The 25,360-nt window shown below is 42.2% G+C and overlaps 2 protein-coding genes across 2 annotated transcripts; both read right to left on the bottom strand.

Annotated features, from left to right (window-relative positions):
- Positions 1-899: 899 nt before the first annotated feature.
- LOC122873403 (ras-related protein Rab-33B-like) lies at positions 900-4,153 on the bottom strand. Its single transcript, XM_044190056.1, has 4 exons — positions 3,689-4,153; positions 3,325-3,568; positions 1,704-1,882; positions 900-1,551 (listed from the first exon to the last, which is right to left on the bottom strand). Exons 2-4 carry the CDS (start codon positions 3,541-3,543, stop codon positions 1,221-1,223), a joined length of 729 nt encoding a protein of 242 aa, XP_044045991.1. The 5' UTR covers positions 3,544-3,568; positions 3,689-4,153; the 3' UTR covers positions 900-1,220.
- Positions 4,154-5,227: 1,074 nt separating this feature from the next.
- On the bottom strand, positions 5,228-24,019 carry naa15b (N-alpha-acetyltransferase 15, NatA auxiliary subunit b). The gene is made up of 20 exons (XM_044190055.1): positions 23,749-24,019; positions 18,124-18,208; positions 17,906-18,010; positions 16,593-16,750; positions 15,699-15,833; positions 14,483-14,636; positions 13,780-13,899; positions 13,582-13,677; positions 13,209-13,315; positions 12,919-12,991; positions 12,038-12,207; positions 11,779-11,931; positions 9,523-9,651; positions 9,169-9,382; positions 8,801-8,994; positions 8,512-8,620; positions 8,287-8,385; positions 7,977-8,120; positions 7,161-7,258; positions 5,228-6,866 (listed from the first exon to the last, which is right to left on the bottom strand). The coding sequence occupies exons 1-20, from the start codon at positions 23,800-23,802 to the stop codon at positions 6,669-6,671; spliced, it is 2,595 nt and encodes an 864-aa protein (XP_044045990.1). The 5' UTR covers positions 23,803-24,019; the 3' UTR covers positions 5,228-6,668.
- Between the last annotated feature and the right edge of the window lie 1,341 nt (positions 24,020-25,360).

Genomic DNA, 25,360 nt, shown 5'->3' on the forward strand with positions numbered 1-25,360 from the left:
ATTCGGATAGTGAAACGAGTCATTTCGCCGGGGTTGTGATGCTCAAAAAGCTGTATCCACCGTTTTACAGCCACTTCTTTCACAATGTAAGTCTATGGGAAAAGGTCTTGTGGGGCCAGTGTGCATCGCATGACGAACCCTGAATTTGTAATTCCATGGTTTGGCTTCTATGTCAAATTGGCTTCAAAGCCTGATGCACTTCCTGGTGGCTTGGTAGCCTCCGGGTCAAGCCCCCAGGAAGTGCTAAACTGGAAGTTAGCCGGCCGCAAACAATTGGTGAATAAAGCATGGTGTGCTAGGGAAGAGTGTGTGTTTTGATGGACCACCACTGGGGGCACCAAAGTCAGAAATTTACTATTTCTACACATAGGGACTTTAAAGCCCCTTTTCCATCGTGACATCATGGTGATGTCCACATGATCCACGTCAAATTGTGGTCCACTGCGTAAAGATCATGCAAACCGTGTACACTCTTGCCACGTTCATATCATATTGGAGTTAGTGTAATTTCCAGTTTCTGACATTTATGTCAACATTCAAGTTGTAATTATGACTTGAATTACGACCTGGTTTTTCTGTAAACTCCAGTTTATCCGACTTGGCACTAAATAATATGGAAGAGTCTGAACAGAGACGCCTCATGTAAGCCAAAGTTTGTCTTTCAAGGTAATTAAACCCAAATTTAATAGCTATAGAGCTACACTGCTAATGCACAGTATTTTCAACCGTCACGCCACCAACTCTGCATTCACAGAACTGTTTTGAGTTGTCCGATGCTGGATAGTGTTCAGATGCTGTGGGGTGATTCAGCCACCGTTAGTTCCCAGTGAGACCACACATGCTGAAAATAAACACCGTCACTGCACTAAAAGGTCACTTGGATCAGAGCCTACACCAAATAATGTTTACATTCACAGTCTTTTATTTTGCAGCTATTGTAAAACGAGAAGATCACAAATATACACAACATTTCCAAGTAGGACATCTTTAAGAGTATAAATATTAAAGTCGTGTGTGGGAGGAAAAGCAACTGTATTTCAAATGCAAAAGTTTAGCATTTTTGAAGTCCGTCTTTGGTCAAAAATGAAAATTGTGCACAATATAGTCACTTCCTTACTCACACACAAACAAACACGCACACACACACACACACACACACACACTCCTAAACAGCTAAAAAGTCATATTCTTCCATCTGAAAAGGCCAACAGTTCTCTCTCTCAGCAGCAGGTCCACAGCTCTTTCTCCGGTCTTTTCTTGTTCGGGACTTTAAAGGACCCGCTGTACGGCGGGGCGTTCGCTGCTGTAGGTTTCTTCTGTCTCTTCAGTTTGGCACCAACAGCAACAACGATGTCCTCCACCTTATCCTGCTGATACGGCACCTCCCCATCACCCCGTCGGCCGCTCGCGCATTTGTTTGGCGGGTTCTTGGCGGACGTCTCAAAAAACATCATGCCGTGGGCTTTGGCGAAGCTCATCGCCAGCTCCTGGCCCACCTGGCCGTCAGTCCTGCAGGGGTCACGGAGGTCACTCTTGTTACCCACCAGGAACCTGGGAGGAGAATAGGCAGCGGAAAGGCACAAATGAAGGAAGATGATATTAAGAGTTACACAAAGAAAGTAATATATTTTGGATATGATTAAATCAAAGACTCCTGTCCTTTTAGTGAGTAGCAATACAGTACAGAGAGCTGATGCAGCTACCTGGGGATTTCCTGTCCGAGGGAGTTCTGCCTGCACTCTTCTATCCAGGCAGACAGGCTGCCGAAGCTGGCAGGGCAGGTGACATCATATATGAAGAGCACAGCGTGGACGTTACGATAGTAGTGTTGCACCATGGACTTACGGAAACGCTCCTGTCCTGCTGTGTCCCACAGCTGGAGCTGGTGGTGAGGGGGGGGAAACGAAAGGACAAGGTGGAGGAGGTGGTGGTAGAGACAAAAACACGAGAAAAAGGAAATGAATCAGAAGGAAGGCACGGAGGCGAAAAGAAATCATGTGTTGAAATACCCCAAACCAGGCAGAAACACACACACACACATGCACAGAGACACGCAATGAGTCATCACTGAGAGCGAACAAAGAAAAGGAATAAAGGAGCTGATCATTAGAAAGTCAGACCTCTGCTCTGGGCTTTCTCATAGTTTCCTTGAATAAATTACATCAAGTTCTAACCGTCAGGTTAAATCAATCGACCCATTTGTGACCCAACAATATCACCTGCGACATATCACAAACATAACACAATGACAATAACACAAACACAAAAAAAGCAGGCCTTGCACGGCCACACACCTCAGATATTTGATTATTAGGTCTCCGCTTTGTACAAAACACTGAGAAAACATTTGAAAGGAAAATCTTCCGATGCTGAGTCATGGTAATTGTCAGCCTTCAAAGACCTGAAATACTGGGTCTCAAGGACTTAGGCTTCTGGGGCAAGGCCAAAACAAGTCTTGACACAGCTCTGGTAAAATGATACATTACTGTGCATTAAAAAAAAAAAAAAAAAACTTACATTTTAGGAACCTGAGATGTTTCTTACATTATACATTCACTGTGAACAAAAGATACACAGAACTGCCCAGTTGCCTTATCGATGTAACGTACTGGAAACAAAGCTTGAGATCTCCTCAACCCTGAAGTTCTGAACAAATCAGTCACCACTGGCAGACACTTCCTCTGTCATGTGGTCATTTCAAAACACTCAGGAAACAGCAAAAACCACCCACAGTTTTAATATAGAATCATCAAATAAGCAGAGTCCCTTATTGTGTTTACACGATGGGGTTCAAATTAAACTTCACACATCACAACTGCGGGATTCAAAATGTGAGCTGCATCAGATGAGGCTGTTGCTGTAACATGCCACTAAAATCGAGCATGTAGGTGATTTACAGGCTGCATTAGTTCTGCAAACACAAGCAGCTCTGCTGTTTGTCTGCCATCCAGAGAATTCTCAGTCATTCAGTCTGGGACAATTAATTCAGCAGAGCCACACTGCAGAGTGGGACATTATTGAAAGAGCCTCTAAGAATATTTAGAGGACTATTATGTCCTCTTTTACACATGGAGTCCCTGGTGGTTCAGAGGTTTTTGTTTTGTTTGTCCAGGCTGAGTCTTAAGTTGAATTGGGCCTATGAAAAATACAAGTGATTAACATTAAACCTAAAAGAGCCAATATTTCGTGGACAACTGTATCAGCAGTCAGTTTAATAAAACATCTAAAACAAAAGAACCACCACCGTGCGTAAACGTGGCCATTTGGCACTACAGCCTGCTTCATTCTTTTGTTTGTAAGTGATGCATAAACTTCACCAGTTACCTTAATTTTCTCTCCATCGATATCCAGCAGTCTCTCGCGGAAGTCCACCCCGATGGTGGCCTCCACTCTGCTGGGGAACTCTCCGGCGCAGAGTCGGTGTGTGAGGCAGGTCTTCCCCACCCCGGAGTCTCCTATCACCAGGACTTTAAAGGTCCGACAGCGACTGAGCAGTGAGGACACGCTGCCCAAAGAGTTGGAAAACTCGAGAGATGACTCCATTTACCCGTCGTTCACAGTGAATTCACTGGAAAAGAAAGCGCAAAAACGGCGTCAACCGTTGTCTCCAAGAAAGGCTTCTAAAGATGCAGCTTCACCGGGTCTGAACAAAAATATAGCAGGCCCTAGGAACTCTGAAAAAACACACTTTCTTTTGGTGGCTTAGTGCACTGAAAACTCTCCACGGCGTTGAGCAGCCTGAATGGAGACAGAGGGAGCCTCTGACGTTTCCCTGTCTGCGTTTCATTTGGCAGCGTGGGGATGACTGGAGTCTGAGGGTGGAGAGCGAGAGTTGATCAAATGACGAGCAGACCTCAGCATATGGCCTTCATTTCTAGGCAAGATGCACACGATGTGCGTTTGTTACAAGTCCCTCAACCTGTTAATTCTTTCATTGATGCCTGAGAAGGCAGCAGCACAGATAGGAGCTACCTGCCTTTCTGTTTATTTTCTCTTTTCTATTATTCTACCTGTTAGTTGCTAGATACAGAAACACTTTCATGATTATGGAACAGAAATGTCCCATCTAGCCCAGCCTACATGCTGAATCATGTCCCCCCATCCCTCAGCTGCCCTGTCAGAGGAACATGCTGCTGCTCCCTACTGGTAGATTTACTTTGCAGTCATATTTCTGTCTTCTTCTGTGGTTCTGTGGTTCAGTACCTCTGTCTCCTGCTGTCCCTCTGGCCCCTACAGGGACTGCTCTCCTGTAAGGCGTCATTTCCAATCATACTTTTGGTACAAACCACGTTTGGCTCAACAGCAGCGCTGTGTCTTCCTGTGCTGTGGTGGTGCCAACCTCCTGACAACACTGGCTTATAGGGTGGAGACTATTGATAATCAAATCAATGAGAGAGATCATATTTGAGTCTGAGAGCAGTTGATGCTCCTCAGTTTGAATGGACACATCAGTGGCGACCACAACTTTGTCTTCAGAGAATTTAAAGATCTCTACCCATACGAGGGCCTAAATAGTCAGCATTTCGTATGGTAAAGTGGTGACATTTTACACACAGAAGACCCAAAAATCGAACGTGAGTCCAGGACTGATGTAGCTGACTGCACCTCAGCAGGAAGCTAAATTGTATACTTTATTGCATTGTAGATTCAGTACCCCTGTCTTGATAAGGGCCGGTACTGCAATCACTAAATGATGTGAAACAACGGTTCCTCTTATACAGCTCAAAATATATGAATTTCAGGGCAGCAGAGGATCAGTTTTCCTCTCGACGCATTATTACCCAGATTTAATCAAAATCTCTAGTTTCTTAAGTATACTTCATGTTCATACCACATGCTGCCTGAGCAGCGAAACAAGGACATCTGCTGTAACACTGATCCATAGATCCAGCCACCAGTTTTTTTAATTACTGATCTAAAAAAAAAAAAAAAGGTCTAAAAAGTGCTAAACTAGTTCTGTGGAGGCCTCCATTACAAAACTCTCCTTTGACTTCATTCTAAAATATGTATAAGAATTTCAAAGACAATTAACTTTGGCTTGGAGTTGGTTAAAAATACAAAATCCTAATTTTACCTGACAAACTTATGTATTTTACATCTGAGGACTGGAGTCTGACCTGATCCGTGCCAGCTCTCCCTGTCTGACCCTGAAACAGTAACTAGGAACACACTAGCAGCTCAGTGACGTTAACATGTCTACACATACAAACGCAAATAAGTCAATTGCTTTCTTTCGTTTGGTTTTAATACAAAAATCCAGAGATATCATACATCGCCATCTCAGATTTCATCTTTCACATTAGAACACAAATTAGAGGAAAAAGGGGAAGAAAAGGGATTATTGGAAAAAAGGGGAGAAACAGAAAAAGTCAAACAAATTCCAGGTGCTCATAAGTTTACTTGCCTTGGAACATTTTCACCTCTGTCACCTCGGGCAACGGGTCTGGATGCTGAACTCTGACCTTTAGAAGAGCCATTTTTATAAGCAGAGAAGAGCCCTCTGAAGTAGATGTACAGTACATGTATGAATGTACTCGTCACCACTTTGACTGTTAGAGTCCCTGTGTATATGCAGATAAAACCATTTGTAACAGTGACAAAAGCAACAACACAGGGGACTCTGCCACCAGGCTCAGTGTAATTACTTCAGCCAGATCTAGAAATGATTATCATCAATAATAAGACTTTCATTGATCCATTATGGACAGGAAGGTATCTATGGTATTGCTTAGATCTATCCAACTCTCTCAGAACTATGTAAAAACGTTAAGAGTAGCAGTGTATTTGAAATGGAGCACAATACACAATACAGTTTTTAATCTGTGCTACAAGGTGCTCCATAATAACAGACAGAGGATTACATATTCCCAAGTTTAACCAGGAACAGTGAAGGAAGCACAGTCTGACCCAAAAAATGTTCACGTGAGGAGACTTTCTTTGCGCTGTGCCCCCGCAGAGATCGGGCCTTCCTCACACACTCCACTGCACTGCCACATGTAGATCAGCGGTTTACTGGAGTGTTACAGCAGATACAGATACATCTGTGGCCGCTGGATGTCCTCGGTGTCTACTTCGGCTCCTCAGTAACTCTTCCTGCTCAGCTTCCTACAGATCTGTCACAGATCAGATCCACTCAGCTCGGTCTCCCGTCCCCCAGTGACAGTGTCCTATTTTCATTTAAATTAGCTTTTTAAAATAAGGGGAACACAGTATGCGATGGGCGTGTCGGAGCAGCACCGAGTCAAACTCGAGTGGTTTCTGTCACCGTTATTGATCATCCCAGTGGAAACCGACAGTCCGTCACAGTCTCTCCCAACAGTTTGCCAATAACTATTGTTTATTTTCATATTCAGCATGGTTGTCAGCTCTATTAAAAAAGTAAAATGGCCATTCTGTTATCTTCCTCTTCCCCCTCTTTCCCACAAATACACACAACCGCACATACTCTCAACACACACACACACACACACACACACACACACAGTCCTGATTTTCACCATGTGGGAGAGAGCCAAGCCATGCCAGGTCAGACCCGATTAAGTTGAGCCAAAGAACGAAACACCCATTTTCGCTTCCCATGTCTGGCTCTACAAAATGGCTGCTAGGCGTACCACAAGGCTCCGTGCTCAGCCCAATTCCTCTTCTCATCCGCTGTGGTTCTGTTGCGCTCACATCTCATTGGCTAGCTCCTCAGTTTCCGTGGAAACATCTCCGTTGGCGATCTTGGTGTTCTCCTCGTATCCAGGGGGTGTGAAAGCTAACGTGTAGGGGTAAAGCTTGTGACACTCGGCGCGGTACGACTCCGCACGCTCCTTACAGTCGCCCAGGATGCCGCTCCGAAGACACTCCAGGGCCTCTGTGCAGATCTGATGGGGAAAGAAAACGGATGAAGAAAATTTTAATCGAAGCTCTCCACATTTAGGGGAAGTTCAACTTAATTACTACTGATCCATCAAAAGAGCCGTATACAATTTACAGTCAGTGAGAGGTGAAATATGGGCTATACTCTCAGTGTACCATATTAATAAGGTTTGCATTTTTTCAGCATTAAACGGACTACATTGACAAAAGTATTTCCACTGTGGTATCAATGTATTATTACTACCACTGATAGTATGTATTAGGTAGTAATCACATTGCGTAATTCCCTGACTGCATACCTGTATGGTTCTGTTGTCAAGTGACTCATCTAGTGCAGTGGCCAACTCCGCTGCCTTCGTTTCAGTCGATGAGTCCAGATACACCATCATCTTAGCAGCTGCAGGAGAGGGAGAGGAGCGCTCGTGAGTTTGAAGGAAAGTGTGTGCATTTGTGACAGGCACAAAAACAAAAGCTCTTAAAACTTGAGGAGGAATTTGACTTGGAGAACTAAGACTGTTTTTAGGTATCTGAAAGTAAGAGAAAACCAAATTTCTTGTGTGGACCAAACAGAGTAATTGTGACAGTGTAATGCATACAAGCAGAGTGTTGGTAGAGTGATTTCAGTGGTGTAGGTTTGAAGGTTTGTTGATGGGCAGAGGAAGCTCAACCCTGTATATTAGAGATAAATAGGAAACAGAACTCAAGATGGAAATATCCAAAGATGACTGGTACAATATACAGTGGTGTGAAAAAGTGTTTGCCCCCTTCCTGATTTCTTTTTTTTTTTTTTGCATGTTTGTCACACCTAAATGTTTCAGATCATCAAACAAATTTAAATATTAGTCAAAGATAACACAAGTAAACACAAAATGCAGTTTTTAAATGAAGGTTGTTATTATTAAGGGAAAACAAAATTCAAACCTACATGGCCCTGTGTGAAATAGTGAATAGAAGCTCACATGTTTTGAGAATTCAACAGTCGGGAGTTTAATGAAAAATGGGAAAAATTGACTGCTTGAAAAACCCACCATGAGGACACTGCTAAAACCACTATAAAAAATGAAAAGTTGTCAGTATAATGTTAACCTCACTAACTAAATTAGAGAGAGGCCTACCAGCCAGTCTGTGTGGTATGGAGTTTGAGTGCTTGGTAAGGAAGGCCTGGTTGAAGCTCTTAGCGTTGCTGTCTCCAAACAGCCGGGTGATCTCCTGCTTCAGTACCGTCCTGACCACCTCTGGCAGCTCCTTGCTCTCTGAGACTGAAAGAAGGGAGGATGATGGAGAGATGTGAGCAATGCAGAAAACAAGATGAAGTAGTAGGAAAAAGGGCAAGAGGATGTGGTGGGAAGTAAGAAAAGATTTGCTACATATGGTGTATTTAACAGCTGTGGCATTGTGGTATTAATAAGGAACCCTCTTTCGTACCTCCTTTAAAGAAGCGTACTAGACACTGGTGTAACCATGGGTGGTCTGGGTCAATGGCCAACGCTCTCTTCACGGATTGGAGCATCAACAGGTATTTTTCTGAAAAGAGAAGGTTGATTTTAAATCTGTGTGAAGCAGAAATGAAAGGTAAGGGACAGAGTATCAATACAGTAAAAACTAAAGAAATGTCAGTGAAGTATAATTTAAATGAGCAGGCTTGCCAACCTTTCCTGAAGTAGATCTCAAAGGCCAGTAGCTGTGTGTCTATTTTGTCCTTGACCAGGTGTTTGAGAGGCATCAGGAACTTGACGGCTTCTTCCAGTGGATTTTCTACCTGTAAGCAGGAAGTGACACAGAAGGGACACAAAAGTCAACATCAGTTTAACTGATTCTGCTCACTTTATCGATTGCTATTCTACGTGTACCTGTGTGAACCACGTCAGAGACAAATTTTCATCACGCTGCAACGGACAAAGTTTTTATGATTCTGATTCTCCATATCTCTCTTTCTAACCTTGACCAGCTTGTCAGGAATAAGCTCCTCCTTGGGCCCTCCGATCTCCTCGTCATCATCCTCCTTCTTCTTCTTCTGGTTCTTAAGCTGCTTCTCCTTCTCTGCGTTCTTCTTCTCCTCTTCCAGCTGGGCCTTCTTCTGGGCTCTCCGCTGCTTGTTCCTCAGCTTCTTCAGCTCTTTGTCCGAGAGGTTAGCTAGAGAGGGGAGCAGTGAAAAGAGCGGGATGTTAATGATGGACAAAATGTACCGATTTCCTCTTTCTTTGTCCAAGACAGCATTTAAAATATTTTCGGAACTCAGTAGTGCAAATGGGACTCCCCGAGTTTCTCTCGGTACACAGACACACATCCTCACTCTCTGCCCCTCACCAGTGTCGGCCTGCAGCTCCTTGCTGTCATCAGCCAGGGGATTGTCGTGGAGGCTCAGGTAGATCTGGATGGCCGTTATGGCTGCCTTGTAGTAGAAGGGATGCATCCGGAGCACGTCCTCCAGCTTCAGTAGGTCCACATAGGAGCGTAGTGTCATCTTCCTCATGCAGTAAGTGTGGAAATCAAACTGGTCGTCTGTGATCTCCACAAAATGCTGATGAGAGTGAGGAGAGAAAGGAAGGAAGATGTTAAACCCATACATGAAACATAACTTAATGTGGGTAGCTAAGGAGTTTCATGCAAACATGGCATGTAATAAAACACAAAATATAATCCCCGATAACAAGGGCTCACCCTTTCAATCTCATGGCACTTCTTGAGGGCCTCCCCAAACTTGTTCATGGCCTTGTAGGCGAGTGCACACTCCGTCTGGAACCACATACACTGCATCTCGTTAAGGTTCTCCACTGCTGATGCTCCCTCCTGGACAAAGACAAAGCAAAAAATAAATACAATAACATAGCCATGCATGAGCAAAGTAAATGACAAAACAGGGACGTGCCTAATTATCATGTCAACTGCTGCAAACAAATTTGTCTCCTACAAACAAATTGTGAGAATGTCATTTAGTGTTATTGCGAATCTGTTCTTTTATTTCTTCTATATCTCATGTCTAGACTTATGTTGACACTCATGTCCAGGCTTGTTTAGTATTTGCAGACATGGCTGCAAATTTCAACAGCAACAAGGAATCCGTGTTGTCATAATTAGACAGGATTTTTTAGGAGAACATGAAAGATCCTTTAGTTTGAGATACAGGTTTTTGTTGCATATCACAATTTTCACAACCGAATTAAGTATTTACGCATCTATACCTAAAACTATGTTACAATAAAATAAATTACAATTTTAAAAAGAAAACAAAAATTTAGTTTGTAATAGAGCAGAACCACAAAACAGCATTTCATCTTAACATTTTGATGCACATTTGTCAACACTAATTTAAACACTAAGAAAGCATATCGAATGTATTTACATCGTGAATATATATAGTTTAGTGGACATGTGTCTTATAAGTGAAATGGGTTTTATGGTACTATATTTTATTATTATTATTCACTTGGTTTTGTGTTTTAGCTTACTCATCTCAGCCTCCACTTCCTGCTCTCACACGCATAAACAAACCACACAATAAACCAGTTACGTTCATCAAACAACTTCAAATGCACACTACACATTAGGGCTGCAGCTATCGATTATTTTAGTAATCGAGTACTTTACCGATTATTCCATCGATTAATCAGATAAGAAATACTTTTGCTTTATTAAAGAGCAATAGTAAAATATGCAAAAGACAAAATAAGACAGGTCTCTCAAAATTAACAACTACTTGGTTTAATTTTTTTTTTAGAAAAATAAAAAAATGTTATTGCTTAAATTGCATATAATATTATATGTCAAAACAATATTATTTGTCAAAACAAAACCCATTTAGTGCATTTAAGTGACATATTACATTCTGGGTTTTAAAGAAAACATGTTTTGAAATACAAAAACAAACACCTTTTGCTTTAAAAAATATACTTAAGTTTCAGAACTACAAGTTTCAACCTAACTGCAGCTCAGGCATAACGTAAGCCTTTACTGTAGTCTTTGTGGCATTTGTAGAAGGCAAAAAACGAGTGGACAGGAACTGTGACTATCATAACATGAATGAAGCTCAGGCTTTCTCAAATTGACTGCAGCATTTTATTTTCTGTGCTTAATATCTTGAGCAAAACCCAGCTAACTTAGGGACACCATAACAAGCCACCATATTGATTTACGTAACTAGCCATTACACATTGCCATACTTTACGTAGCCTACATTCTTTACTAGCCTTCATATACCTTGTGTCGGTCCGCTCTGTGGACTGGATGCATAGATTTGATGCTTTCTGCTGAGATGCTGAAGCATTGACGTCGTGCTATTGTGGTAGGCTAGTTCGGTTTTACAATAGACACACTGTACAGAGTTTTCATGGACACTTTCTGGCACTTTCTCTGGCCTGCCTCTTCTCTGCACCCCTCACTGTTTTCTCTCTTCCTCCTCTTTGTAATCCGCGCTGTCAAATCACACCAAAGACGTCTCTGATCACACACAGTGTAAGCGGTTTGAGCGACAGTAAAAATCATCCGTGCAAAACACAGTGCGCTGTATGTAATTATTTGGTTTAAACGAAGCTTCGATGAATTTTAGTAATCGAGTTACTCAAATCGTTTCAGCCCTACTACACATAAATGAACACTAAATCCCTTTTTTTGTGGTCCTCTTGTCATTACGATTATTAACTCCTAAATAAAACATTATATATTATAAATGAGTTGCTGTGTTATTGAAGTCATCCTGTGCTGTTAATCCTGTGTGAATCTGCCAGAAGTGAATCATTTGCAAAGAAAGAACTCAGTTCTTTATGGTTGTAGGGTAGCGATACTCAATGGAGATCTCCAGCTTGTACTAGTTCTTTGCAAATGGACTTACAATAGGAAATACAACCATGATTTTGTTTTGACATCTTCAAAAGTCAGTGTGCACTTGTATACACACCCACACCACACAGTTTCTCTCACCCGTGTGAACTTTGAGCACATTTCCTCGGCCTCCTTGATCATGCCAGCCTTCAGCATGTACTTGGCACACTTGGAGTTGATGAATCTGTCAGCTGTGTCCAGAGCCTGGGCCTCATCCATCCACTGAGCAGCCTCTCTGATGTTCCCAGCATGCTGCAGGGGGATAAAGGTCAATACAACAGTCATGACAACAACACAGCAACACTACGCTCCTCAGTTATAACAGTAAACATACTTACAAATGCGTGGCGTATGTTACCTTGTAAATCTTGGCTTTGATAAGGAAGAGTTCGATGAGTGTAGGCGTACTCTCAATGGCGGCGTTGATGTATTCTAGAGACAGTGTCTGTTGGCCAATCATATCGTAGTGCTGTGCCAGAAAGTACTGCACCCAGAGCAACGTGGTCGGTGGCTCCTCCTTACCGTCGTCTGACAGTGCAAAGAGATTGTGTAAGTTGACGTCTTCAGAGTTGTAAACAAACGACTGAAGCAGTCAAACTTGTAAGTTATGAATAAAAATTTTATACTTTGGTTGACTAAATTTTAAAGCTATAATCCTTCATAATTTAGTGAAATCAAACCCTATTTTGGATACTTTTTAAAGTTAGCAACTTTCTGCAATAGCCATTTAATGTTTTTACATTCTGTAATTATTACAGAATTACCTCTCTTATTTATTAGTTTGCATTGCTAGTGGTGGAGTCCGCCATTCCTGCACTGGATTGAAATTACCTATCTACGCAAGGATTCACAGGAAACAATGCAGCATGTAATTCAGTGTTACTGTTTTATTGATATCAGCCTCACTGTTTTCTGTTCACCCAAGACAAACGCATCAGAGCCGGATTAAGTTGCTGCTAATGCAAACCCAACACTTCCTACTGCTTCACATTAAAAGTATTCACCCAGGAAACAGGGCGGCCTTTACCGTCAACGTTAGCACTGACAATCGTTCATCAAAAATGTGTCGACAAAACATGAGTGTCAGTTTCTGCATTGTTTGTCAGCGGATCAGTGTTACCAGTGTTATCAGAATTACAATGATTAAGGATTACAACTTTAAAAACTGTCCATAACACTATATTGCACATCAATATAGTTGATTAGAAGACATGAAATTCATTATCATTTTCGCCTCACCGTTCTGGTTGAACATTCTACAGCTTTTTAATGAGGTTTCATAGCCAACCACCAACTCCTCTATTATTGCCACCTGCAAAGAGAAAGAGGACACAGTACATTACCTCACCTGCAAAATGAAGTACGCATCTGTGAGTGAGTGCTTCAGAATAACTTTAATCTAGTACACTAGAATCTTTCCCTCAGATTGACCTCTCTTTCTTCAGTGCATTATGTAAGTTGGTTTAACAGTGTCATTATGATTTAGATTTCGATCAGTCATCTGACATCTCCAGCAACAGTACCGTCACCTTTTCTTTGTCGTTGTACAGTGATTTGAGGGTGGTGAAGAGGGGCGGACAGCCTTTACTCAAGTTGATCCTCAGATACCTGTCCAAACACTCTCGGAACTTCTCCCCTGCAGAGAAATACGGGGAGATGGAGAAGATCATAAAACTTTACTCCACTTCTAACACATGGTTAACTTAAAAAAAGATTAAAACAATAAAAATGGACAAAACAAACAAACAAACAACCAACAACAACTGGGAACCCAAATAGGTTGAATACAATCAAACAATTAAAGCTGAATACAGCTACTAGCTTTTTCATTTAATTCCTACGTCATGGATGGAAATGTTGACTGAAGTCACTGTTTTAGTTGAAAGGATTTATTGGCCACACCAGAGAGGAAGGTGAGGGGCAGCCGACGAGGAACCAGTCCTTTGGGAAACTTCTCCCAGGCGTCTTCATAGATCTTGTGTCTCTCCTCTACACTGCCTGGAGAGAGAAAAAAAGAATGAATTAATGTGGATATTTTAATAGCCAGTCGTCAGTGATGATGATGACGGTGTTTATAATAGTAAGGATAATGCGTTATACTTGGTTTAAGGGCATTTTCCAAGCCGCGGTAATAGGACCAGTTCTCTGGGTTCCTCTCCTGCAGACGGCGGTAGACTTCTGTTGCCTCGTCCAGACGCTCCAACTTCAACAGTAACTCTCCTATCGAAACATGAGGGAAGAGCTCCGGTGTCAAGTACATAGAGTCAAGTTTGCAATTTTGGTCTGAGATTCAATTTGCCAACCGTTTACCACAGTGTATTAACACCATGGTCAAGCCAATCATATGCTAATCAGGTACTTAACAGTGATGAGGGAGGTGCAGCCAGAAACCAATAGGCCTGATTACTGATTACTGGGCCATCATGGAAACAAAGAAGGTCAGTTTCAGGCGAAACTAGGCAGGGTAAACAGCAGACACTCAGGAAGACTCCTACCTGAGGGCAGGGCTTAAGCAACACATAGTAGCTTAGATTTCTGAGTTCTCAGACCATTTTTCACAATTGAGAATGACTTCTGGATGGGAGCCGAAACGTCTTGATTCTGAAAACAGTGTCCAGATGACTACGACTGAAACCTTTTCTACTATAGTTGGTTTACTATAGCAGCTCAGTATTTACTAGTATATACACGTTTACCCTTTCATTTTCCTGAGATGTGTTGAGCCACCAATGGCTAACAAAGGATTTCCAAGGTTTTGGATTCAGTGAGACATTGAGAGCAAGTATGGAGCACAGTGACTCACCTCGTGTCTCCTCCACAGCCAGTTTGTCACAGATCTGCTTCTCATAGTTGGACAGATGCTCCAGGGCCTCCTTGTTCAGGCCTGCTTCCCTCAGCACTTGGTTCTGGTACAGCAGCAGCTCGCTGTATTCATAGTCCACTTTGTCTGGAGAAGTCTGGACAAACAAAGAGGTGTTAGAGAAATCAACATTTTCTACAAGCAACAATGAAAATCTACTTGAGCTGCTTGGGGACTTCTGTGTCTATGCAGTTCAGGAAACTCTGCAGCATTCTTCGTGTATATATGCAGTTGCTTAGTCACACCAGCTTGTTGTATTTCATAGATGACACAAAGACAGGAAGCAGACTAGTCTTATCAGGAGCAAGCAAGAGCGAGGGAGAGAGAGCGTGACAGAGAGAGATCTATTGTAGTTGTGACCGATGCACAGATGACAAAGACAAACACCCATATTTAAAACTGAGGGGAAGGAACGACTGGCCTCAAAGCACTATAACTCAGATACATCAAGTCAGAGACCTACTACATGACAAGAAATGTGACTAATCCTGTTACATCTTACAGTGCAATGTGTTGCACAGCCTCTGCGATACACAAAATACTTCATATTCATGGTACATTTTCTCAGTCCTGATCATACCACATCTCATAAAAATAACAGACTTCATTATAACAGAAATGCTAAGCTGTCATTGGGTCTAACTCAGACTGTATATAAAGATGGACGACGCGTCTCCACTTCCTCCCACGGTACAAAAATGAAGCCTAAATATCCCGGATACGGCCACTGCCATCTTGAGCTGGTGACATCATTTGCAGCCAGAGTCTGCGCAGTAGTGATCGGAGCTGGAGCCGCGGTATCGAGGTCCCGCCCATACACCTGGCAGTCTCAATCGTGAGCAGAGCTCAGCTGTCAATCATGCCGTGAAACCCCTTTTTATAGCATCAAATAACTAATTAGAAACAAACTTATCAGAAAAATGAACACTTAAACATACATCAGCGTGATAAGAACTACCTATAATGACAGAAGCCATCTTTGGGGAAAAATGTATTTGACGTGTACTTTTCAGTTTAGTTTTTTAGTTTGGCCCATGTCCCATTCGCTAACATGGAGGGGGCGGGTTTATGACCTATACTGCAGCCAGCCACCGAGGGTGATGGAGATGTTTTGGCTTCACTTTTGGGGAGCTGTCATGTCGTCCATCTATGGTCTAACCTGTTGTGTTTTCCTGAACTCCTCAATGATCTTTGCAGCCATCTCGTAGTCCTCGAGGAGGTGATAGGCAATGGCGTAGCCAATCCAGGAGGCCCGCTGCGCTGGACGCAGCTGCAATAGCTGGTACCGTGTCTCCTAAAAAAAACAAAATATGCGAACACAGGTTTATTTAGTCGTGCTTAACATCAGAACCAACAGGGTGAAAAAGACTGCCTGTGTCTTCTGTATGACAACTATCATATGTGGCCCAAAGGATTCATAATGTGTTGTGTCGCTGGGGAGAAAAACTAGGAGGAAATTAGGTGACAGCTGAGAGTGGAGAAGAGCAATTTTGCTGATTTGTGGTATTAACACCAGGTTGCTGATGGCTGGCTCAGAGAGAACAAAAAATAAAATAAAAACACCTAATACACTCTGACTCAGAGCCCCTCCCTTTCCCTCTCCCATCCATATTTTTAATCCTTTTCGACCAGACTTTCATCTTGTCATTTCATACCTCTCACGAAATAAGCATCTAAATCCCAGGCTGTGTCCCAAGAGAGCTGTCCTACATTGTGAAGAGTGACTGCAACCTGATGTCTGCCTGCTGATACGCTCCGTCCTCTCCAAATCAGTGCCATATTGCATCCTGGACGAGGCAGAGCGAGTGTATTCCGGAAAGTTCTTTCCCCACAAATTATTCAAGTCTGTTTTATTCTTATATTAAAAAGAAAAATTGCTTCTCTGGGTGTGGACTCTAGGGCGTGCTGTTCTATGGCCGACCCTGTGCCCTGACCCCCAGTGGAGCAGAATGACTTAAAATTGGTTTTCATTATGATAACCCGAAACGTATCTCAGAATAATTATTTAACAAGATAGAAACCATCCACTCATAGTTCCCCTGTTTGTCCTCACCCTGTAGCCCTCCAGGTCTCTCATCTGGATCTGCAGCAGGGACAAGTCTCTGAGGATCTGCAGGTTGTCCTTGTCCCACTTCAGTGCATTGCGGTAACACTTGATGGCCTCATCGTACTTCTTATCCGAGCGCTGCAGTAGGCCGTATACATGCCAGCCTGAGACGCACACGGAGTTAAGGAACATAGGAACAATCTCCTCCATACAACCTGATGTTATCAAACTACTATTAAAAAGGTTTACAGAAGTGCACAGAGATGGTTTGGTTACTGGGACCCAATGAGCCTGTCTTGGTTAGAGTGGACAACTGATATGACTGATCCATAATGTATCGATCAGTTAATAGGGGTGTCACTATTTTGATTCTAAATTGAAAATCGATCGAAATGAGTTTTTGATTTTGAAGGTCGAAATCAAAAGCAGCATCGACGATTCTCCCACTATTTCTTTCTCTCTCCACCCCCGCATACTTGTGCGCATCCGAAGAAATTACCACTTCAACACTTCAAAGACGGCACAGCGTAGCTTACCAGTACCCTGCAGCTGCACCTTTGAGACAGCATGGCCACTGCCGGAGTCAGAGAATGAAGGAGAAACGACAGAACTGGAAAATCCTCCTGCTTCCCTGAATGAAGTCACAAGTGTGGCAACACTTTGCCTTCCCCATGAGTTATGTCAACAACGAACGCGCTGTTGACAGAAAAACTACAGTTTGTATGCTATGCTATACGTGGGTACCATACACCACCTCAGGCAACACACCAAATATGGCAGGACATCTTCGCAGGCATTAGAAATTCTAATCTTGGCGGCTTTTTGCAGGTGAAGAAACTCAAGCCTTTGTTGTTAAGTACCCTATAATTTGTTTATAATAATCTACTGGACCTAAAGAAATTACTAACTATGAATTAAAATGATTTGTTGTCAAGCCTGCTCTTAAAACACTTTTGTATATCAGCAAGACACATTTTTGCCACAGACTCAAGATAAGAAACGACTGGTGAAGCAAAGATGGCAGTGTGTTGTCTGCTCAGAGATATGTTGACTTTAGGCTGACATAGCACTTATCTGCTGGAAATGCGCAGACTTAACTCTGGGCAGGGAGTCAGAGAGATAGAGAGAGAAGCACAAAGAGAGCAGTAGAGAGAGGATGTGCTGACTATAATCCACAAAGACGATAGCTCCTCAGCACACTGTGTGGCATCTCAAGGTCCTGTGGCAACAGAGACTCACCCATTTTACAAAATACATACCAGCTGAAGGTCTAAAGTGACAACTTTACGCTATGTGTGCCATGACACGAGTAAGGATACAGACATGGCTCTTGAGGTCATTGCGCAGGCCTCTTCTCACCAGGTCGTAGGCCTCCTCCTTCTTCCCCAGACAGTTCAGCGTCAAGCCCTTCATCGCCAGGGTCTCTGGAGGGAGACAATGGTACAGCAGACAGTAAGAGATACAGTACATATTGCCCATGAGAGGAGAACTTTGTCAAGCATCTATCCATCCGTACATCCACATGTCTGTTGCTTACCTCCATGCTCTGCAAACTTGGGGTTGGACAGGATTTGTTTGCAGAACTTGAGCCCATTTCTGTACTGCTTGTGTTCGTAACATCGCTGTCAAAAGGAAGGAGAGACTAATCACATTAGGCCAAGAGAACAAGAGTGGAGAGAGAGAGAGACAGAAGAAGCTTAACAGTCATCGTGGAGTTCACAGTCCTGTTACGACTCAGAACAACAAGCTCGGCTTAGCAAGATCCACTTGAGAAGTAACACTATGACAATGCCTTTATTTCACTTTTTTGTGATCCATACTGATCAGAGGAGGCTGGTCCACAGAGGCAGAGGAGGTTGCTCCTCCTATTTTTGAAAGGCAAGAGGGAGATCAAAATATCAAAAAAGGAGTAATTGGTTGAAATAAACCATTACCGAATCTCAGTATCATTTACAAAATATTTTTTCTATCTTCTTTGAAAAAAAAAAATCCATTATTGAAATTCTGATTAAAATGCGTCAACAGCAACACCTGCAGGGCGGGGGCATTCCGTGTGAAGTGGTGGTGGGGGCAGAGGACGGGCTCCTGCTGTCCTCCTCTGGTTGGGATTTGATGAAGTACATTAAATTGATATGAGATTTCCTCCCCAAAATAAATAAATTGAGCAGTAGCTAGCTAGCTACTTGCGTTAGCCACTGCAACAGTTAAGCTTGTTGTAGCACCCCGGCGGGACTACAGTGGCGTGCGGCGGCCCGACGTGCTGCTGCACTCAGCTCACCTGGGACTGGATCCCGGCATGGGAGACGGACTGATGCACGGCTGCATGGCATGGAGGATGTTGCCAGTTGGATTATTGCTAGATCTGCGAGTGCTTATGTTATTGGCCACCTGCTCTGGATCAGGTATTTACCAATGGTGTTGTGACAATTACTTTCATATTTCCTTTGTAGCCTGGAAACAGAGCTGGTGTGTTTAATCTACTTTGCTAGGGATAGTTGCCAGCTGTTTACTTATATGCATATTTAATTTCTCTTAATAGAAACCACACACTGCTTTAAACATGCCCTGGTGAACCTGTACTTGTGATAATGCAGCGTTAAGCTTTGTTTGTCTAATTGTAAATCAGGCCAGATTGGATTCAAATAGTAAGTGGTCATCATCAGTCACCACGCTTTCCTTCAAAAGGTATTGAACACTGGCCTGCTTCTAGTTACATCTCACATCCTTGATAAATACTTTCTGCATTAGGTCTGTATGGCTGGAAACAGCAGGATTGAATAAAATGATGTTTTTAAGAAATCTTGTAAGCCATTGTTTTACTGCCTAATCTTTTTTTATTGAACATAAGAATGTAGAGACTGTAAAATAACAGGACGCCGTGGGTTGGTTTTCCACCTGTGCTCCCCAATTTTTGGAGTCACCAGCCGCCACTGATACTGATGAAGTACAAGGTGGTACCTGGAAGCAGGGATGTCAACCACAGTTGGACCTGTATGTTACAGCATTCTACAAATTACATTAAAACTCAGAACAAGGAACAATAAAGTCAGCAGTTTAAGTTCACCAGCAATGATATTATTACAGATCATCATCAGACAATGTGCTCCAGAATTATTCCCAAAAAACTATCCAGCCTTCTGCACACAACAGACTTTTTACTAAAGACACAAAGAATTAAACTACCTTAAAGGAATTACCAGGTTTTGCCCTAAAGTTATATTTAGGTATTCAGTTGCACAATCAACAGTACACCACCTCTCTTTTTAAGCTGATCACTGTCAGGGGAGATAGTGTGTGTGCGTGCACGTATGTGTGTGTATTTGTGTGAGGGAGAGCGATAGGAAGAGTCAAGCTGGCAGATGGCATTTCCTTGTCCTACTGCTGACTTCACTAATGGTGAAAAAAGATGACGTCAGCTTCACACATGGGTGCCAAGGTCGGTTATGAAATTATAAGCAATTCACTGTTGAACTATGAGGAGGACTGCACCATTAGCAGAGACTTTGGGCTGGAGGACAGACGAAACAGGCTCATGTTGTGTCAGTTGTTAGATGGTGTTGCTTTACCTACATACTGTACTTTAACTGAACTGTATAAAAGGACAATGTGACAAAATTGTGCATATTGATGCAAAACAGTTCTGCCATCTGTTCTGGGGTGTAAGGGGCTAACAGAGAGTAATTGGACACACATTAAGAGATAACTTGTTACTGTACTATGTTTGGGCCAGCTCAGTAATCCGTTGTCCTGATTCATTCCATAATCAACGCAATGACAGCCATGCAATGGGTCATTAATAATAAATAAACAAAACACTGAGTTCCATGAGTAACCATTGTGAATTTCACAATGTTTGGAGTAGATATGTGGCTTCACCTTCATGATTATCCAGATAAAATAATGCAAGTTTTAAATGAGACAGGTTAATATGTTTCTGTTGATTAAAAAAAAAAAAAGTACACTGCACTGGAGGTGTATGGCAAAGAAGTACATTTCAGACAGTTGTCATAGACAGTAGTTCCATTATATGGTCAAACCAATGCCTTCATCATTGTCGCCCCATTTACTTTTAAAACACAACTTGACACAGGCAACAAGAAGCAATGCTCACAGCAATGTCTATGACAAGTATCAGTTCAACTTGTCACACATGCATTATGCAAGTATATAGATGCTAGTACACACACACACACACACTGTACATTTAATGTAAATTTAGCAACATTAGCACCACCAGCTGTGCTTATCCAGCATGTTCTCCACCTCACCCAAAATAACTCGGCCCCCTGAGTTACAGAGAGAATCTGTCAGAGCGGTGGCTCTAAGCTACAGGGCTCCCTGCGAGGAGTGCAAACGTCAAATTTATGGAAAACATTTCAAAGCTTGTTCCAAAGCACTGATGCCACATTCGCATCATGTTGGAAGGAAGGTAGTGACGAGGAAGATTCTTGTGGTTACAACTCGCAAACCCATCACATTAGGAAAGGGCAACTGAAGATGATGATGGTGCAAAAGTTATACTACAACTTTTCACTGAGTACCGAGGTGTCAAAAGTAGTTAACTTAAAACTGAATTGGGTTTTCAGCTAAGGGACATTAGGGCATTCATGTTCATAAGATTTCACAAAAAGAGTATTTGTAATCATACTAAACGATAGTTGTGTGACAGCCTAAACGTCCTGGCACCTATATTGTTCTATGTACCAAATACTACCCATAATACATCTCACAGTCCTGGACTCCAGGATAATCATTTCAATAGTTAATACTCAGTTCCTCTTTACTGAACCTGTCCAACAGCATGCTGAGCAGAAAACATAAGGGTCTCCCCTTTGGTGTGGGCGTGTTGCTACAGGTATTAGTGAAATTAAATGAAATTCCTGGAAGTCCAGTTTAAAAGATTTACATCCAATAGTTTGAAGGCATATCACATGCCGAGACACTACACAAAGTGGTTTACAATTATAATTTTTATATGTAATATTTATAATTCTGAAAAGTTATCACAGCAGCAATAGTTTTTTTTCTTATGTGTTCATGACTGTGAAGTGCTAATTCAAATACAGCAGAAACTTTTTCATGTTAGAACAAGACTGCAATGAAATATTGATGAAAATTTTAATTAGATTAATGATCAACTTCAGATTAGCCTAATAGTAAGGAAAAGTGTTTCTCTTACCTCAAAAGAGCAAAATGGAAACTTATTCAACTCCAATGCCATGCAGAAGTTGGAGACCTGCCAACTTCTAATAATGCATTTGGGCACTCAGTCTGGGAAAGCAAAAATAAAGAGGGGTGTGGTCCATTCCTGACTACAGCCAGAGAGAAAACTGTTTCAAATCTCATATCACGTCCGTACTGCACAACGGTTAATGACAGTAATTTTATTCTAGGCTTTCTCCTTCACACAACAACAATTTCCACCAGATGTAATGCTTTCAGACCTCTTCTAAAAACGAGAAACAAGACCTAAAAAGGTCAACTCACTTTATTAGACAAGTGTTGAACAACGATGTATAACTTAAAAAAAAGTTTGTGACATTAAACTCTATGTAGCCATCTACTCATCATAGATGCTCATGCAGATATTTAGACTACCAGAAGACTGTTGAACCTGCAGTACCATGTTTCCTGCATTATTGTCTGAGACAAAAAATATTAATTTACCATAATTCAAGTGTTTTTTTTTTTGGTCAATTCTACAATTGCTAAGTGTGAGATCAGAAAAACACAATTTCAATCCAACACATTTAACAGCGCGGCCCAATAACAGTTCAAGGAAAAGCAATACCCCCTCTGAGGTATGCAAAAAACAGAAGTTCTAACTTTTCAAGATCAGGTGCAGGTCACAGGTCTTTTTTTCCTGACAAATGTACAATGCCTGAATGCCAGCCCTCTGTCAATGTGCTGATAAACATCCACTAACTGCATGCAGAGACCCTGCCTTCCAAAACAATGATGTTTATCCGAACCGGTTAGTGACGTTAAACTGGTCACTGCCCACCAACTCCACACAGTTCTTGGAAAGTATGCAGCTAGATGTCCATGCAGAGCTGTCTAACAACACATACTGACAAACAATAAGCATGGCAGAAGAAGAAGAAGATGTCTTTAACATGCAAACTACACTGAGTTCATAGGCAGTTCAGTTACTGTCACATCCTGTAAAGAATAGAACAAGACTTTATCCATATATATTCAACCATTCCTCTGACCTACATAAAACTGTGTGCAGATAGCAAATAGCAAAAATAATAAAAAATACAAACAGTGGAGGGACACAAGCACCTAAACATGGAAGAGAGGAATATTTGGATGGATGGGTGGGTAGCTAACGGCCAGAGCACAGCAGGCCCGAAGCAACTACTGATTTGCTGACACAATCACACCAGTCCTTCACTTACTTCCTCTCGCTTTCACACATGCACTACCAGTTTGGCTAATCTAACCAAGACCGGTGATGGTAATTTGTGCAGGCCGAGGTCCCACACAGACAGATTCAAACTGACAATTCCCTAAAGTCTGCTAAACCAAGATATCAAACGCTAATTAGCTAGCGGCTAACGTCAAATGGCCAGGCTGTGGGCTGAGCTCGCATAGCAGGTTGGCATGGCCCACGTCTGACACAAATCAAACGTACAATTATATTCCAGTAAAGACACCTGCTATGGATTCAGAATTCAACACAAAACAAATGCCAAAACATTTAAGAACGTAGCTTAAGAAGCTAAATTTAACAGCATGCACGACCGTTACATTGGCTAGGTTAGCGAGTTAGCCATCGTGGAACCTAACGTTAAGCTACTGGTTGTTGTGTTTGACAAGCGGTGGGGGCCTATCGCCACTAACTAGCTAAGTCTGGCTATTTATGCCAGCGCCAACGTGTTTTAGTAGTGTTGTATTTTAATCACCATGAACAAATCTTGTCAGAATCACAACAAAGTCATGAACAACCTATTTGACTTTACGTTACAGTGACAGCGCACGTCAGGGCCGGGCTAGCTAACCCATTCAATGATGCCATTTTGCTAACAAACTGAAGATAACGCTAACAGCCTGAGAGCTACACTGACACACAAGTGCCGCCGATGAATCTTTAAACTCGTCAGTAGTCTGTATTAACGCCAGCTATCGCTATGCAGCTCTTAAACAATCAACTCACCAAAATCCTCTTGAAGAGAGCGTTCTCTTTCGGCGGTAAAGTAACTGTCGGCATTGTTGCAGTTGAGATCAGTTTCCCCCTCGACCTCAGCACATGTAGCTAAAGTTAGCCCGGGTAGTCAAGACGAGTAGAGTTGAGTGACGGCCCTGGCTCGCCTGCTTCAGCCGCTCCGCTCGATTGCTCCGTCTTCTCTCCTCACTCGCTTCCTCCTCACGTGGTGACGGAAGCTCCGGCACCTTCCAAAATGGCGGCGGTTGGCCGACTGGTATACCAGAGCATGGAGGACTGTGACAAAGAAGGTCCTCTCCAGACATGTTTTTAATACATATAAAATACGGTGCTTCGAATAATACTTTGTATCTGATATGGTTTTCCCACAGAACGACAACGGAAGTGTTTCCAGAGGACACTAAAAAGGGTTGTGACTCAGGAAGTCACGTCAGTTTCATCCGGTCATTTTTTTTCTGTTATTTTATTTTGTAGGCAACTGTTTCTCCACTTTGCGCAGTCTGATCTGCAGCGTGCACTTACCTCGTGGGAGCAGGAGATTTTAAAAAAAAGTTTGTAAAACATTTTTGAAACTGAAAATTACGGTAAATTTGAAGGAATTTGAAAAAAAATGTTGGAAAACTGCTGTTAATCAGATAATACCAAGTTCATCAGTGATGACAGACTCTTGCCTGTTCTGAACGTTGGAGTGACCAAGTGCACATAAATAGTGTTTCCTATGTACCGTATAAAACAAACCATGGCAACAACAAGCGTGTCCAAGCTGTTCAGCTCCTTTTAGTGTCCTCTATTAATACTTTGTTGTTGTTCTGTGTATTTGCAGCATGCTTCTGTGCTTGGTTGTGTGTATTTGCAGCACATGTGTTGTCAAATTGATTAAGATATTTTCTTAATTTGCTTGTGTTTTGTCTATTTGCATGTGTTTTCTAGTTGCAGTGCGTTTGCCCTTGTTGGCCACCGTAGTGTTTTTACTGGAGGATTCAAGTTTCCACATCACACTTTTGTATAAGTTACAAACTGGTCCAGGATGGGCCTCCACACCCAAACTAGTTGTGGTGTCACAAAATCATCTCATACATGCTCGTTTTAAACTGAGATTTAAGGTGAACACAGAAAAACCTTCCCGTCAGGTGAATGTGAAAACATCCTAGTATCAAACTGCACATGCACAAATGATACTAAAACCAGATACACCTATAACGAGCATGGGGATTAGGCCAGCAGATTGCTAGCCTATCAACTGTGACAGACATCATCTCACCAAATTCCCCAAATCCAAACATCTTCAGGCAATCAATTGATCCTAAGAAAATTAATGATGAGTTTAAAGATTTTTACGCATCTCTGTATAGACTAATTCTGAAAACACAGGTGATTCTTCACATTTGGATAATTTCTTTAATTCACTTGATATCCCTACCGTTCACCCTGACTTTGTCGATTATTTGGAAAGAAACACTGTTGAAGAGCTCACTACAGCAGCTATGGAATGTGGTAAATGTCCAGGATTAGCAGGCTATTCTGCTGAGTTCTATAAGAAGTTTTTACATAAATTAGCCCCCATCTTAACTGACATGTTTTAATGAAGCATTTGGGTCTCTGC

Source organism: Siniperca chuatsi, linkage group LG3, assembly GCF_020085105.1.
Source record: "Siniperca chuatsi isolate FFG_IHB_CAS linkage group LG3, ASM2008510v1, whole genome shotgun sequence".
NCBI classification, from domain to species: Eukaryota; Metazoa; Chordata; class Actinopteri; order Centrarchiformes; family Sinipercidae; genus Siniperca; species Siniperca chuatsi.

Bases quoted from the DNA above. Each gene is read 5' to 3' on its own strand.
- LOC122873403 (XM_044190056.1), bottom strand. From the start codon at position 3,543: ATGGAGTCATCTCTCGAGTTTTCCAACTCTTTGGGCAGCGTGTCCTCA. The intron at 1,883-3,324 runs GTAACTGGTGAA...CCTCACCACCAG, and splicing joins TCGATGGAGAGAAAATTAAG to CTCCAGCTGTGGGACACAGC. The intron at 1,552-1,703 runs GTAGCTGCATCA...TTCTCCTCCCAG, and splicing joins CTCGGACAGGAAATCCCCAG to GTTCCTGGTGGGTAACAAGA.
- naa15b (XM_044190055.1), bottom strand. From the start codon at position 23,802: ATGCCGACAGTTACTTTACCGCCGAAAGAGAACGCTCTCTTCAAGAGG. The intron at 13,316-13,581 runs GTGTGGCCAATA...ATTTCTCTGCAG, and splicing joins GCCCCTCACCTTCCTCTCTG to GGGAGAAGTTCCGAGAGTGT. The intron at 7,259-7,976 runs GTAGGCCTCTCT...CCTCTCCTGCAG, and splicing joins CATACCACACAGACTGGCTG to CTGCTAAGATGATGGTGTAT.